The 12,604-nt window shown below is 40.9% G+C and overlaps 1 protein-coding gene across 6 annotated transcripts in view; it reads right to left on the bottom strand.

Moving 5' to 3' along the window:
- Positions 1 to 12,210, bottom strand: part of LOC138161827 (zinc finger protein 624-like) — a 26,588-nt gene extending 14,378 nt beyond the window's left edge. For 2 of the 6 annotated variants that reach the window (XR_011168478.1, XM_069088793.1), the window contains exons 1-2: positions 11,974 to 12,210; positions 11,730 to 11,805 (exon numbers count right to left, since the gene is read on the bottom strand). Coding sequence is in view for 1 of the 6 variants with exons in the window: in XM_069088793.1 (XP_068944894.1) it covers positions 11,730 to 11,762 (33 nt within the window). In the remaining 5 variants the exon portion in view is untranslated. Of the gene's footprint in view, positions 1 to 864; positions 5,966 to 6,090; positions 6,646 to 8,435; positions 8,583 to 11,729; positions 11,806 to 11,973 lie in introns of those variants that run through there. The other 4 variants (XR_011168480.1, XR_011168479.1, XM_069088794.1 and 1 more) reach the window with 4 other exon arrangements.
- Positions 12,211 to 12,604: the final 394 nt, after the last annotated feature.

Raw genomic sequence — 12,604 nt, 5'->3', positions numbered from 1 at the left:
AGAGAGAGAGAGAGAGAGAGAGAGAGAGAGAGAGAGAGAGAGAGAGACTTGAGGTAGGAAGATCAATTATTAAATAAATGGTCAATGAACTGATTTACTATCAACTATGTGCTTAATTTTGTGTTATACTCTGTTGCATGATCATAGAGCAAGGTTCTATGAATCACAATTATCATTTAGCTTGGAATCTGAAACACATCTACAAAAGCAACCATACAATTTGACTGGTTAAATCTTACTGTTTTAGAGAGATTAAACTGTTAATTATGTTGCTACATTTCCAAAACCACAGGCACCAATGTAGAACTCCAGATGCTGTCATGGTAACAGAAATTATAGAAACAGAAGTACCCAGAAGCTGTTATTTCAAGTCAGAGTACATAAAGAATCAAAAGATGCATAGTGCAAGCTGGTATACTGCAAAGGTTTTAGAAGCCTACCTGAAAAGATCTCAGGGTAACAATCCAGTGACATTTGAAGTCATTGTATGCATCAATAAAGGCTTTGGATAGTCAAAGGAACGTCATTTTACCTCTTTATCTTAATTCCTTAAAAATCTCTATTCTTAGTTCCAAATATATTGTGACCCACTCCCCAATGCAGTGACTCATCCATGGAACAATGAATACACAAGAGAAAAAAATGCAACTTGACAAAATAAATTGACAAAAAACATCGATCAAATCTAATGATATACGCAATATTCAACACCCATTGTTCAAGAAAAAGGAGACACAAATCTGACCAGAGGTCAGAGGTCATCTTTCAGATTCAGACACCAATGCTTCCTGGGCCAATAAAAATTCTTCCTTGCCTCTGATGCAATAAAACTCTGCGATAAAGAAAAACTGAAGCAATAAAGTTCTGGGCATATTCAATTTATTAGCAAAACTAGTAACTGCCAATAAACAGGATCCAAGGCTCCTCCATATAAAAGGATGCATCTGACAGTCAAGACCAGTTCTTTTAGAGTAAGTACCGAGAAACTGATGAGCCCACACAAGCTTGGACAATTCAGGCATATCTCATTTCTCACTGGTTGGTGCTAAGGTCAGTAACCACAAAGCACATCAGACAGTCACCAGGTGACCTAACATCTGGACCAACATCCTCTGGAAAGTGCCACTGCTGGCACCTTCTAAGGGAGAGCAGGGATCCTGTGGTCTGGTGATACTTTCTGAGGAGGCATGCTATTTATTCCTGACTGAATTGAAATTTTGTGGGTGGAAAGTACACCGGAAAACGGAACTAACACTCAGGGTTGTTTTCTTGGTTACCAGGGAGACTGCAGGACAGGGTCAAGTTGTTCATCCTTGTGGTTTTTAAAATGTACGAGGGGATATGGTAACAGGATGGCTTAGCCAGAAATTTACTTGTTGGTGGAGGATGACTCGTGTTAAAAATAGGGAGATTGCAGCTTCAGGCACATAGTGAATTAATTAAATCTTAATAAATAATACAAAATAAAGTGGAATATCAATTTTTAATTCCATAATTCCTCGCTTTGATTTTTTGGGAGACATGCCTCCCATGAATCACCATCTAAAAATTAGATCAACATAATTAGACATGATTAGCATCCCTTAGCAATGGGGAGATTGTATAGGTATGCAAAATCAGGCTGCGAAGAGATTCACATAAACATTGTGAAATACAGAAAGCAATAATTACAGGAAAAAACCCCACCCTGGTTTAATCTTGTCTCTGCCAAGCCACCCTGTGAGAAAACTCTAGTAGTATAATATACAACATTTCAGGGAAGGCCAGGGATTAGTATGCCCCATTCTCCCAGTCAGGAAAACACCCAAGAAATGCAAGGATAGGATCATCCCACAAGGAATTAGCAGCAAGTGAGAACAAGGGGACTTCGGACAGGAATAGGCACCCATGACTCAAGAGTGCTTTCGTGGAGCTGGTGACGATTCAACACTCGCAGAACCCAAGGGGCAGATTACATCATACCTGACAACGACAGCATTATTCAATAACCGGTTGTCATAAGGGGGCTGTAGACAACAGGCCTGGACTGACTAGAATTCCAGCACATATCCTTTAAGACCAAAAAAGGCGCTATCTACAGCTTAAAGCCTTACTACCTATGGTCGGCGCATTGACAAAAATTTCAGGGGGCAGTCCCCTGTGGCACAAAGGCAGTAGCGTACGGGAAAAAGAGAAGTGAGGGCGTTGACAAAGTAGTTTTGTTGGGTCACTGGGAATTCTCGACGCAGACAGAGGAAAAAGTCCAAAGGTCAGCACTCTTGGAAGGCTTTTGGCTGGGATGTAGGAAGCCACAAATGTTGCCCTTCTTCCAGATCTGCTTGTCAGGTCCCAAGAGCAGGTAGGAAGACTTAACACAAACTCAATACAATTTAGTACTAGTCCATATGGTGAAAAACCTGCTCAAGCCTTATGGTTCTGATTTTGTTAACAACAGAGCTGTACAAAGAACATCAAATTAAAAACCCTTAGAGTTCACTGAAACTTCAGAGAATTTCAGTTGCTGTTTTCTATCTTTACTTTAACCCTACACTTGATCTTATAAAGAATCCATGAGGGTCTGAATTGGAAAATGAGACCTTTTTTCTCTTAAAATTGTAAGATAAATACTTTAAATAGGAAAATAATTATACTCTCTTCATACAATTTATCAATTCAATTTTATATGCTGAAGTTCTTAATACAATTTTGAAAACTATCTTTGTCATATATATCTGTCACGTCTCTCTCTCATTCCCCTTATGACAATATTATTGCTATAGCATATATATGAAAATAACAACAAACCAGATGAAAATCCTGGAAGATCTTTCATATTTACATAACTCAGATGTTTCAGTACTAACAACTGATGACCTGCCACAAATCTCTAGAATGTGGCTCCATTTTAGAAACTGGAGTGTTTCATTCCTAGAGATTATTTTGGAGATTTGCTATGAAAGGAAAAGGAGGGACATGGCTACAATATTGATAAGCTACCACAAGCAGCTCTATTCCGATCCCAGGTCAGAGCGGTGTTAACGCCCAATCGTGCCGAAGCTCCACATTATTCACAGGGTACCAAAACATAGGCTCAGAATTAGTCAGGTGGGAAGATTTCCTGTTCAGACAGGAAGCAGCTCAAATGGAAACCAAGTTAAGAGGATCCTACCTTCACCTTCGCAAGGTTGTCCTCTCAACTTTCTCTCAAAGGCAAACATCCACCTGTAGCAGTCCTCAGACTATAGAACAAGGCAGCCCTTTGAATGGTGGATTATTGGGTTTGTGATCTTAACAGAATACCAGAAACCAAAACTCAGAATTATATCAAATTAAAGTCCCAGAAGACTTCACCTTAAATAGCAAAACTTTATGAAGCATATGTTTAGGCAGGATATAAGTACTGTGTTTATGTGCCAATAATCATCAACGGCATTGGTTACAAATCATATAGTATCCATGATAAAGTTTTCTAAATTCAATATAGTTTCTGGAGGAAAAAATTCATCGCCATAAGTAACAGGTTTTAATATTTAGTATATGACTTCTCAGTTAGATATGGAATTCCCACTTAAGTAGGATTGATAAAATCTTAGGATTTCACCAGGACTTAGGACTTCAAAAAATAAGTTATTATGTTTATCTAGTTTAAGGGGAAATATAATCCATCTAATATTTTATTTTATTAATTTTATTATCTTCTAATAGTTCAGTTTATAAGATACAAAGATACAAAATCAAGTTAGTCAAGTTATATCAATTCAGTCAATTAAAAGTAACCAGTCACTTTTAGAAATGTACATTAGCACTTTCATAGGGTCTACAAAATAGCATAACTTTATCCAAGCATAGTTACAAATTCAAATCACAACTCTGATGGGGAGTGGGGGGTGGGGGAGTGTCCGCAAACTTCTCATTAAATTATAATAAGTCTATATTTTAGGGGAAAAGGTACCACATTATCACAATTTTCAAACACTGTTACCACATTCATCTTAACAGTTCAAAAAGGAAGTGGCTTTTCTAACAGCACTTCACAATATTTTAGAAAATTTTTGCATAACAGTATATATTTAAAAGTATAGTCACTTAATCAAAAGAGAATTCACCTTTTCAATTACATTTCTGATACAATACAAGAAATCATACATAATACAAGAAAAACCAAAAGCCTGAACAATATGCATATAACAATGGGTTTAAAAAAACTATTATTATTAAATTATCTCAAGTCAAATTATAGCATGTTATGACCTCCAATGTTATTTAATCTAAAACCCAATAGCAATAGACAACGTACAGACAAGTGCCAAGCACTTTACAATTATCTTATTTTTCCAACAACCATGAGGATGGATGATATTTATTCATAAAACTTATTCAAGAAAACTGAGGTGAAGTAATTCACCTAAAGTCACATAACAAATTCCTGATGCTTGATTTGAACTCATTTACTTGATGCATTAATTTTTCTGGAGTATTGCCTTTAACAAATGTATTTGGTATTAAGTTCTCTGATATACCATATCTATAATTTAGTTTCAGAACAAAACTTTGACCAGATCAAATCTAGACGTATAATCCTTAATGATAATATTTATTTCTCAATTTTCCCAAGAGTTCACTGTTTTTCAGGCAGCTTATGTTTTATTTTACAAAGCTAATTGGCTTAAATATAACTATACAAATCGAAAAGTGATGGTGAGAATGTAATTGCTAAGAATTAACTAAAACAATTAAATGTAAATTAAACAGTGCCTTTGATTGACATTAAAAGAAAAACTTATAACAGGGTAGCTAGGTGGCACAGTGAATAGAGCACTGGCCCTGGAGTCAGGAGGACCTGAGTTCAAATACAGCCTCAGACATGTTATTAACACTTTACTAGCTGTGTGACCTTAGGCAAGTCATTTAACCCCAACTGCCCAGCCTTCCCCCCGCTCCAAAAAGTAAAAAAAATTAAAATTAAAAAAAACATAACTATTTTATTAACTCTTTGACAGTGAAGCAGATTGTTATCTTCTCTGGGCCAATTAAATCTGTCTCGTTATCAAATTTTCAATAATAATTTGTATTAGGAAAATCCTTTAATTATGAACTGTCTTAACAATTTTGCCATTAAGAATTAATCTGGGTCTGATGAAGACTATAATTTTCCCAAAGGTTAAAGATATAATCTTTTCCCTATTTTCTTCCAAATCATTCAAAAAGTCAAATCTTTTTCTTTTCTTTTTTTTTTCAACCTAACCTACCCTATCCCTTATCAGAATTATGGGATTTGTTTTATAAATTTGTACTTTATAAGATATGAGATTACACTTCCAACTGATAATTTGTTTTAAATCGTAAACTTCCTAATTTCATCTCATAAAATGTCTATTTGTTTCAATACTGAAAACAATGAGACAAGGAATATCCCAAAATAATTCACAAATTTTATTTTGCTTTCTCAAGACTTCAGTATTTTATACTAACATTTGTAAGCTACATATTCCTTTTAATTTGGTCTTTTGTAATCTGAGCATCTTATTAACTCCTTTGTTCAATTCTACCCTCAGTAACTCTAGTTCAGAATATTATTTCAGTATCTATTATAGTTTTATCAATACAAGCTTCACAGCATTTCTAATTAATCTAATATATTTCTGTTGTATATTTCAAGAAGAACATTACATTTTATTTGCTCTTCACTTGCTTCCTGATTTTAAAACCAGCTTTTCTCTCTCCATGGTCTGACTTCAAACTGTGAGAACTTTGGAATTCACTAGCTGCAGTTCTCTCTTCTTTAATCAGTAAATTGGTCACTCCCAGAGAAGGAGCAAATTTTACAGAAACATTTTAACAACAGTTTGGAGAATTATGATATGGGAATCAACTTTTGGTTTCCACTTAGTTTATAATGCCATAAATTCCTGCAGACTGGGAACAAAGATTCCTGCCTTCTTGTGTTTCTTATCTGTTCTTCCCCTTTCTTGGCCCAACTCCCAGACTGGTCAGAGAAGGATGGGGGTGGGTGGAGAGAGGGGGAGGGAGGGACGGAGGGGAGAGAGGGGGAGGGAGGGAGACAGACAAACAGACAGAGACAGAGAGAGAGAGTGAGACAGAGAGAGAGACTTTCTTTTTAGAGACTTTTCAGAGTTCTGCACCAAGTTTTTACCCTCTATGTTGTTTTCTGTTTGGTTGATCAGACTGTGGGAAAAGGATCAGTTTAATTATCAAGACAAAAACACACAGAAACAAACAAATGTACTTGCCAGAAATGTTTTTCCCTCCATTAGTTTAATCAAATAGTCAGTGTGCCCAGTTTTAACTGATTATAACCTCAAAGCCTTTAATAAGTGAACATTGGACATCTCTGGACCAGATCAGGGACCTATCTGGATTTTAATAAATTTTAGACCAGTCTTTACACAATTTAAGAACTCTATTTTTAGTCATTTTGAATTTACCTAACTGTAAAACCAATAATTCATTTGAGAGGGGTGAAGTTCTCCCATTCACAAGTTTAACTTATCTAGAAACAAAAGCATAGATGACAAGACAAATGAAGTGTTTAATGACAGTTCTCTTGATTTCCATAATGATCCTTGGTCTAATACAACTGGGCTGGCACTGCCAAACTCCCTCAGTGTGGGTGCAGCTGAGCATATTCTATCACTGAGAGCCACCCTGGAAGACCAATAATTAACCAATAATTTATTTAATATGGTGAGATCATTCAATGGCAAATCCTAATTTTTTGTAATATACAATAATCAAAGGTGCCAGTTTTAGGCCAAACAGTGCCTCGGCTTAAATTTCTAGCAATCTTGGACAAGAGTTCACATACTTAACAGTGTGTACCTTTGCCTTTCCTGGCTGTACCAGTAACTTGCTTTAACCCCCAAATTTAAGCAGTTTCTATAAGGGGGTTCCCTTAGGAACTACCTGCCCTCATCATCACCGGTAAAGGGATATTAACCGGGAATTCTAGTTGCAGCATTAACAAATGACCCCATAGTGGGATGCCCATTGCCTGAGGAGTACTGGTAGACTTCCATGAAGTGTCTTCCACCCATCCTAGTAAAGACAAGTAAGAGGAACCTTTGAACAGAAATTTGTCTCAAGCTACTTCACTGTTCCCCTTTGGGCAGGTGTTTGGAAATGTTTTAATAGTTCCTAAACGAATTTTTGTAGTCCAATTTCCAATTAAAAGATTTGTCTAATTGTACAGAGATAGAGTTCCTGAGATTACCCTTTGGAAAGGAGGAAAATCTCTGACTAGGAGTTTATCCCAAGGAATCCCTGCTAAAGGTCATGTGATTCAGCTGAGTCCCTGGGCCCTTGCTCTCTACCATGGCTCAGTTCCCCTGGTCAAGTAGGTGCAGCTGCCTTGGGAGTCTTAATCACAGACCTGGTCCTCAGCTCAGGATTCTTTGGTAAGTGCAGAAAATTCTAGCAGGGAATCCCTCCTGGACATTCTAATTGGTAGCCCTTGCTATTAAGACAGCCGTCACAGTGTTTTGTTAAAGACAGTCTTGCTACCAACAGCAGTGCCAAGATGGGTAGACAGTTTATGCTTAGGGGGACTTGGGAATTGCCCTTATGTGCAGCAATTAAATACAGACAGTTCTCACTTTACATAATTTGCCTTACACAAAAATTCTGAAAGAAATTTCAGTCAGCCACCAGTGATAAAGGTTAGGTGCAGAGGGTGGAGAAGAGGCAGCATACTGCAAATCTCTATTAGCTTTACTGCACAGTCGTGTGCACACATTATCATTAATTTTACCTTTTATTTCATAATTGTTTATTATCATGGTACCCTATTCGACGTCTACATTTTGGCACATTTTTTGATGTGCATAAGGTATTGCTTTGTGTATACCTTTGTCATATAGGCTGAGTGAAGTGGGTGGGTAGGAGTAAACTCTAACCCTAACCCTCCGACTCGAAATCTAAAATTGGCTCATTTGCATTACATAAAAATTGTCTTCTGTTGAGGTCTGCAGAATGGTCCACTTGCGTAAATCAAAAACTCCGTATAATGAATTTAAGTACAAAGAATTTTATCAGCTGAAAAGCTATTTCACTTTGACCAACGGGAACCAAAAAAGGAAGTCACTGATGTTACCAATTTTGCTTCTAACTTCATTTCTTTTTCTGAGAGATTTTAGTTTCAAAGTTAGTGTGCACAATTTTCAGGACAGAAATCATTTCAATGCCATACTTGCTACCAATTTAATTCTACCTGTATAATAGCTGTCAAGGTGTCCCAGAGACCTTCCTAGGTGACGAAGAAATTGTTCTATTTGTAAAAGAGATTCCTTTGCCTTTTGGAGAAGCAAATCTTCTTCCTCTTCATGAAGGAGAGACTTTTCTATCTGCAACAGGGACTGCTCTACTTGCACCAAAGACTGTTCTATGTAAGACAAGAAACTTCCATTCTGTTGATAAGGATCTCCCATTGAGGAGCTTACCTTGGCTAGGAAGAATTTGGGTTAGGCCCGAGGGGGAGTCCGTCCTCCGGGGCAGTCTTTTGAGAAGAATTCTTCTGAGAAGCAGTCCCGGGGGCTGGAGGCCCTCACTCGGGTCCCATCTGGATCGCCAACTGTCGTGATAACAATCTGCGATAAAGAGAAACTGAAGCAATAAAGTTCTGAGCATATTCAATTTACGAGCAAAACTAGCAAGTGCCAATAAACAGGATCCAAGGCTCCTCCATAGCCAAGGATGCATCTGACGGTCAAGACCAGCTCTTTCGGAGTAAGTATGGAGAAACTGATCAGCCCACACAATCTTGCATAACACAGGCGTATATCATTTCTGATTGGTTGGTGCTAAGGTCACTAACCACAAAGTACGTCAGACAGTCACCAGGTGCCCTAACATCTGGACCAAGATCCTCTGGAAAGTGCCACTGCTGGCACCTTGTAAGGGAGAGCAGGGATCCTGTGGTCCGGGGATACTTTCTGTGGAGGCATGCTATTTATTCCTGACTGAACTGAAATTTTTTGAGTGGAAAGTATGCAGGAAAAGGGACCCAACACTCAGGGTTGATTTCTTGGTTACCAGGGAGACTGCAGGACAGGGTCAAGTTGTGTTTCCTTGTGTTTATTAAAGTATACATGAGGAAATAATAAGAGGATGGCTTAGCTAGTGATATAAAATAAGATTGCTTTGTTGCTGGAGGACGATTTGTGCTAAAAATAGGGAGCCTACAGCTGCAGGCTTAAGTTCAGAGGCAGAGTACAGATTCACATACTAAGGTGAGTAGCTAATACACAGCAACTTAATCATTAACACATAGTAAACTGATTAAGCCTTAATAAAATACAAAATAAAGTGTGGAATCAATTTTCAATTCTACACCTCCCTAGGAAACAAATGTCTACTGTAATCCACAGAGATCCCTTTACAATACAAACACTTCCTGTAAAGGGACAGAGACATAAACAGTCCTGAACTACCTGCACAAGACAGAATATCTAGGGATAGAAGTCTTCTGAAGAAATTCTCTATCAGAACAACTTGTTGCTTTAAGTGAAGCTAAATAAGAGTAATTAGAGAATTCTGTTGGTTAAAGCAGGATCGAGCAAAATGTCTTTCCCTGAGTTTTAAATAGGGACAAAAGTGACAGCAAAACCTTTATAAACAGAATCAAATGATAAATAGGACACCAAAGGGCGGTTATTGCTGACACCGAAATATGGTCAGAATGGCCCTCCAGAAAACAAAGGAGGCTGTTAGAGAAGTCTGGGGTCTTTGCCCTTCGGGCACCAGTCACTGTGGGCGTCCTCATTCTAGGCCACTCTGGCTCCCCTACTGTACTTACCACTCCTCTCTCTCTTCATCTTCCTCCACCACTGGCCATAATATCTTTAAGGCTGTGTCTATCCTTGCTTCCCCAACCTCTACCTCTCTTACTCTGCAGTTAACCTGACTGAAGTTGTGCCTTCACGTTGTATGGCTGGAACTCTCACTCAGATACATATCAGATGCAAAAGATTATACAAGAAGGGTCACCTAATGTTCCATATTGCAGCTGGTGGATGGAGCTGGAATATTGAGAACAGAATGGATGACAAGGCTTTGTTTCTTCCCTCTATCCCATGCTACTGAGGCTTCTGGAAATGATCAGTTTCTCATACATTTACCGATGGAATTGTCCTGTTTTACCATTTACCCTCTAACTTAAAAACACATATTTAAGAATGCTGTAGAGGAAAAGGAGAGAGAATCCTAAATTCTTCCTCTACCCCAAAGGCATAGTTACTTGAGAATCATGAAATCTACATTTTAGGCAGAGTTCCTCAGCAGCTACACCACAAATGGCACCATCTTTGCCATTACCTACCCATTCCAACAGTTACCCTTGCCTTCCTAGGTAGTTCCAGTACCTGACTCTCATTTTATCTTGCTGACTTCAACATTCAAAGTAGCACAAAATAAATAAATACAACGGGTCATTAATAACGCTCCTGTCTTTTACCTCCCAATGCACAACTGTCAGCCAGCCACAGTCTGGCCCACCTCTTCATTATCTGTAGATCTCACACTGTGCGGCCCTATTACCTACCCCAACTTCCCTACTGATTAGATATTTCACTCTCCAATATCGACTCTCTCTGTTCAGCATCTTTACTGATACCTTGACTGCCTTAACAGCAGCCACAACTCACAAAAAATATCATCTTCCTCCTAGCTGCACTACATATTTCCTCTAAGGCCTGATCTCCGTTGTTAGTTGCAAAAAACCTTAGTATACCTGAATTTCTGTCATGCCTCTCTCATCATTCTGCAACTCTGGATCCTTCTCTTTGACTGTTTTAACAATAATAATAATAATAGCTAGCATTTACATAGTACTTACTATGTGCCAGGCACTGTGCTAAGGGCTTCACAGTCATTCTCATTTGATCCTCACAACAAGCCTGGCACAGAGGTGCCATTATTATCTCCACCTTACAGTGGAGGAAGCCGAACTAGTCACAGAAGTGGGATCTGAGGTCCGATTTGAACCAAGGTCTTCCTGACTCCAGGACTAATGCTCTAATGCCGTTTTATTCATTCCTGGTTCTAGAGAGAGGAAAAACAGTAGCAGAGGAAGAGAGGCCCAAAAGGCCTTGTCCCACTAAGAACTCAAGCTACTGACCTGCGTTTGCATTGCCTGTGCTACAGTAGCTTTCCTTGAAATCCCAGCCTAGGCGTACCTGCCTCCAGGAACCAAGCCGGGCATTCTCCGCATGACCAGCAGGTGCCACGGGCCACGCTCCCATCTTTATTCGCTAGACAGTCTTTTCTTAGCACACTCCAGTTTGCTTCCTATCCCCAGTGCTCTGGACAACTTGGTCTTTTCCTGCCATAACACAGACTCTAAAACGCGCTGTCTGACAAGGAATTCCTGCTTCTGGTGCCAAAGCAAACAGCCTGTTCTTTGTGGAGGGAGAACCCCAGGTCTTCAGCGAGCTTCACGGTGGTCCACAGCCGGACACCGCCTGCCACCACGGCCCCGCACAAGGTCCAGAAGGCGGCTCCCTGGGACCACACATGGCGCTCGTCCGAGCCCCCCAAGCCCTCCTCTAGGCCGGGAATGCCCTGGCGCCTCCGTCGGCCCCCTCAAAGCCGCCACGGCCCTGGTCTCTGCCCCCGGTCTGGGCCTTCAGAGCAGCTGCGGGGGCTCTGTGGGCACCGACATCTCGGGCGGGGAGTGCTGGGTGGCTCGGGGGGGTGCGCCCCTCAGTCCTACCGCTAGGCTCCGATCCCCGACTCACCTGGGCACCGGCCGGCGGGACCACGGGGACCATTCCCTCTCCTTCGGGAGAACGGCGGCGTCCTCGGCGGGCGGCTCTGCGGGGGGAACATCAAGCTCCGTGAGCGCCGCCGGACCCTCCGCCTCCTCCTCCCACCCCTGGGCAGCGGCAGGTGGGCCGGAGACCCCGAGGAGGAAGGCCGGAAAAGCAGTCATGGGGTGGGGGCGGGGAATCGGCCGACTGAGACCCTTCAGGAAATACTCACCTGGTGCAGATTGGGCCGAGTCGGTTCAGCGCCTCCGCGGAGGTGAAGCAAGGCAGCAGAAGCTGGGCGCTTCCTGTTCCGGAGGGTCTCGGGGCGCCTCGCCTGTCAGGTCTAAGGGAGCCGACCTGTGGCTTCGCCCGGACTTCTGGGAAATGTAGTTCTGAAATCAGCGGAGGCGCCTGCGGCGAATGACCCCTGAGCAAGGGCTCCCTCTGCTGGGACTAGTAAGTACCCCTTGCTGAGTAGAAGTGGCTCAGCGCAGGAGACTATGGGTTGTCTATTTCCACCACCATAGGTGTCGTGCATATAACAATTATGGGAAAAAAAAACCAATTATAGCAAATTGTGGTTGTCTTTACTTTCATCACCATCGGCTTTTGTTTCTTCCTTTCCCTACTTGTTTTGCCCAGCTGTCCTTTCTTTTTAACACCCACCCCCACACCGAAATGAACACCTCTGTGCTACAAAAAAGCCACGCGTAAGCTCTAGCAAGAGGTGAATAAAAGGGTTTGGGGTCAGAGGCTCCTCCCCCCGAATCCAGTTTCACTATGCAGTGGTCACATCCTCTGCACCCGCATGGGGTCCGTGGGAGATGACACTTCTGGGGACACTTAATCCAGAGCAGGGCACG

This window comes from Petaurus breviceps, unplaced genomic scaffold (assembly GCF_028583685.1).
Source record: "Petaurus breviceps papuanus isolate PSGF00001 unplaced genomic scaffold, PetGlider_PUasm1.0 185, whole genome shotgun sequence".
Classification (NCBI taxonomy): domain Eukaryota; kingdom Metazoa; phylum Chordata; class Mammalia; order Diprotodontia; family Petauridae; genus Petaurus; species Petaurus breviceps.
Note: the sequence above shows the minus strand (reverse complement) of the source record. Positions and strands in the feature narration are given on the sequence as shown.